This window comes from Vigna angularis, chromosome 2, assembly GCF_016808095.1.
Source record: "Vigna angularis cultivar LongXiaoDou No.4 chromosome 2, ASM1680809v1, whole genome shotgun sequence".
In the NCBI taxonomy this organism is placed as follows: domain Eukaryota; kingdom Viridiplantae; phylum Streptophyta; class Magnoliopsida; order Fabales; family Fabaceae; genus Vigna; species Vigna angularis.
This window is the reverse complement of record NC_068971.1, coordinates 34,581,585-34,583,700: the sequence shown is the minus strand read 5'-3', so window position 1 is coordinate 34,583,700 and position 2,116 is coordinate 34,581,585. Positions and strand designations below refer to the sequence as shown.

Sequence of the window (2,116 nt, the reverse complement as noted above, 5' to 3'; positions counted from 1 at the left end):
TTTAATACTTATTCTAACAAATGTAATAAATGATAGTTTATTAAACTAACATCATAATGTTCCTTTCATATTTTTAAGTATCAATTATAATTCCAAGAGTCCATTTTTCTAAAACAAATTAATTACATAATTAACAATATTAAAAGTTATAAGACAAAATCACACCTATATTTTCATTTGATATACTTTTTTTTTACATAGTATACTATATATATCTATAACATTTTTTTTTTGGTATGCCAAATAGCACAATTATTTGAGCTTTTATCTTACGTTTTTCAATTTTAAAATTTTAATTGTGGTTTTTTTTTTATATGATCGCACCATTAAAAGCATTTTTCCGATAGGTAAATACTTAATCTTATTTTTTTTATATATTTTCCTTTTTAATTTACAATTTTTTTCGTTTGTTCCTGTTCCCCTAATCAAACAGAAGATTAGCTTTGGGGCAGTGGGCTTGACTTTTTGCCCACAAGAACCGCCAAAAAGACATTAGTGGTTTTGTTGGATCGTATTGTAAGCGTTTTATCGTCATTCAACGCAAGCTATTACACTTTTTCTTTTCATATTACGTTTTAGATATTCTTCCATAATTCAAATCAAAAACCACGGTCGCAGTCATTTATACGATAGAATTATATTCTTAAAATCCTATTAAAATATATAACAGTGATACTTGACACAACAAACGACAAATTACTTTCATTTAACACGGTTAAATAATAATATTTTGATTATAACTATATTATTTTTTAATTTAAAATCAAAATATATATTATTATTAGTGTCAAATGTTTTTATTGCGTGTCAAACTAACTTTTTCCTAAAATATATTTCTTAAAAAAATTAACTGCTAAACATATACGTTTATGTCGTTGATTATTATACATAAAAATCAAATGTAATGAAATTAATTAATTTAGAATTTATTTATATATATAAAGAGAGAGAAATCAGCGGCAAGACGCAGCAGAACAGAAGAAACCACTGTTTTATCTTTGGCTTTTCCGAAACCGAGTCACATAAAACATGAGCCAACAGAAACAAGAAGAGTGACTCTGTTTATAAAGATTTTCACATCTTTCTCGATCTCAGACCCATCAAAATCAATTTCAGCTTCAACATAGACATTCATCTGAATCTCGAATCTCAATGGCTTCGCTGGTGCTTCTCTTTTCAGAGCTCGTTCGGAATCATGAGTGGGATGCTGCAGCTCTGTTAGCAGCATACCCTCCTCCCAATTTCACCATAACCTCATCATCATCATCATCTTCTTGTGCTGTTGCTGCAAAAACAACACTCAAGGATGAAGGCTTTCTGCAGAAGAAAACCAAAGAACCTGTGATCGAAAACCCTCTGGAGTCGATGGTGTGTGTGGGTCTTGTATGGCCTTGAATCTTCCTTGGTTACTCTCTCACGTTGTAAATGAGAAAAGTCTCTTTTTCTTTTACTTTCATTATAACAAACTAATTTGCTCTGATGTAAAATACCATTTTGGTCTCTCTTTGTTCTTCATTTGTATTATTTCTATTTGCCGTGGCGAGGCCGATGAAACTTCCGGTAACTTTGTCCACCAGTTTAAGTTTACTCGTAATATTTGGTTTTTTCCTATTTGCTAAGATTTTTCTAATAAATATCTTGTAATATTTTGTAAAATTTACATTTAAATTAAAAAAAAAAACACTTTCTTAAGAATTTTTGCAAAAGAAATTTCAGAAAATATGAAAACTCTGATAAAGAACAAGAATGTTGGGTTTTGTTGATCTTTTGAATCTCTTATACACCGATCGTTAGTTACCACATTACGACCCAATCACTGTAACTTTAATGCGTTAGTTACCACATTACGACCCAACGTCCATTGGAGTATTTCGTGAAAATATATGATAACGGTTATTTTGGTGTATGTCAGAATTAAGACGAGATAAAATGGGAAATTTTTTGCCTTCGATATTTAAAAAGTTAAATTTTTTTTCAGTTATAAAAAAAATTGAGACGGACAATAGAAAAAATAAAAGAAAAAAATAATAATTTTGGTCCATGTTAGTGGATCTAACAATAACCACTACACCATATTTGATTTTAAATAATTATTTAATTTTTATCTAATAATAAT

At 28.9% G+C, this 2,116-nt stretch overlaps 1 protein-coding gene across 1 annotated transcript; it reads left to right on the top strand.

Annotated features, from left to right (window-relative positions):
- Positions 1-1,069: 1,069 nt before the first annotated feature.
- On the top strand, positions 1,070-1,594 carry LOC108328783 (uncharacterized). The gene has a single exon (XM_017562670.2). It carries the CDS (start codon positions 1,153-1,155, stop codon positions 1,393-1,395), a length of 243 nt encoding a protein of 80 aa, XP_017418159.1. The 5' UTR covers positions 1,070-1,152; the 3' UTR covers positions 1,396-1,594.
- The last annotated feature ends 522 nt before the right edge of the window (positions 1,595-2,116 follow it).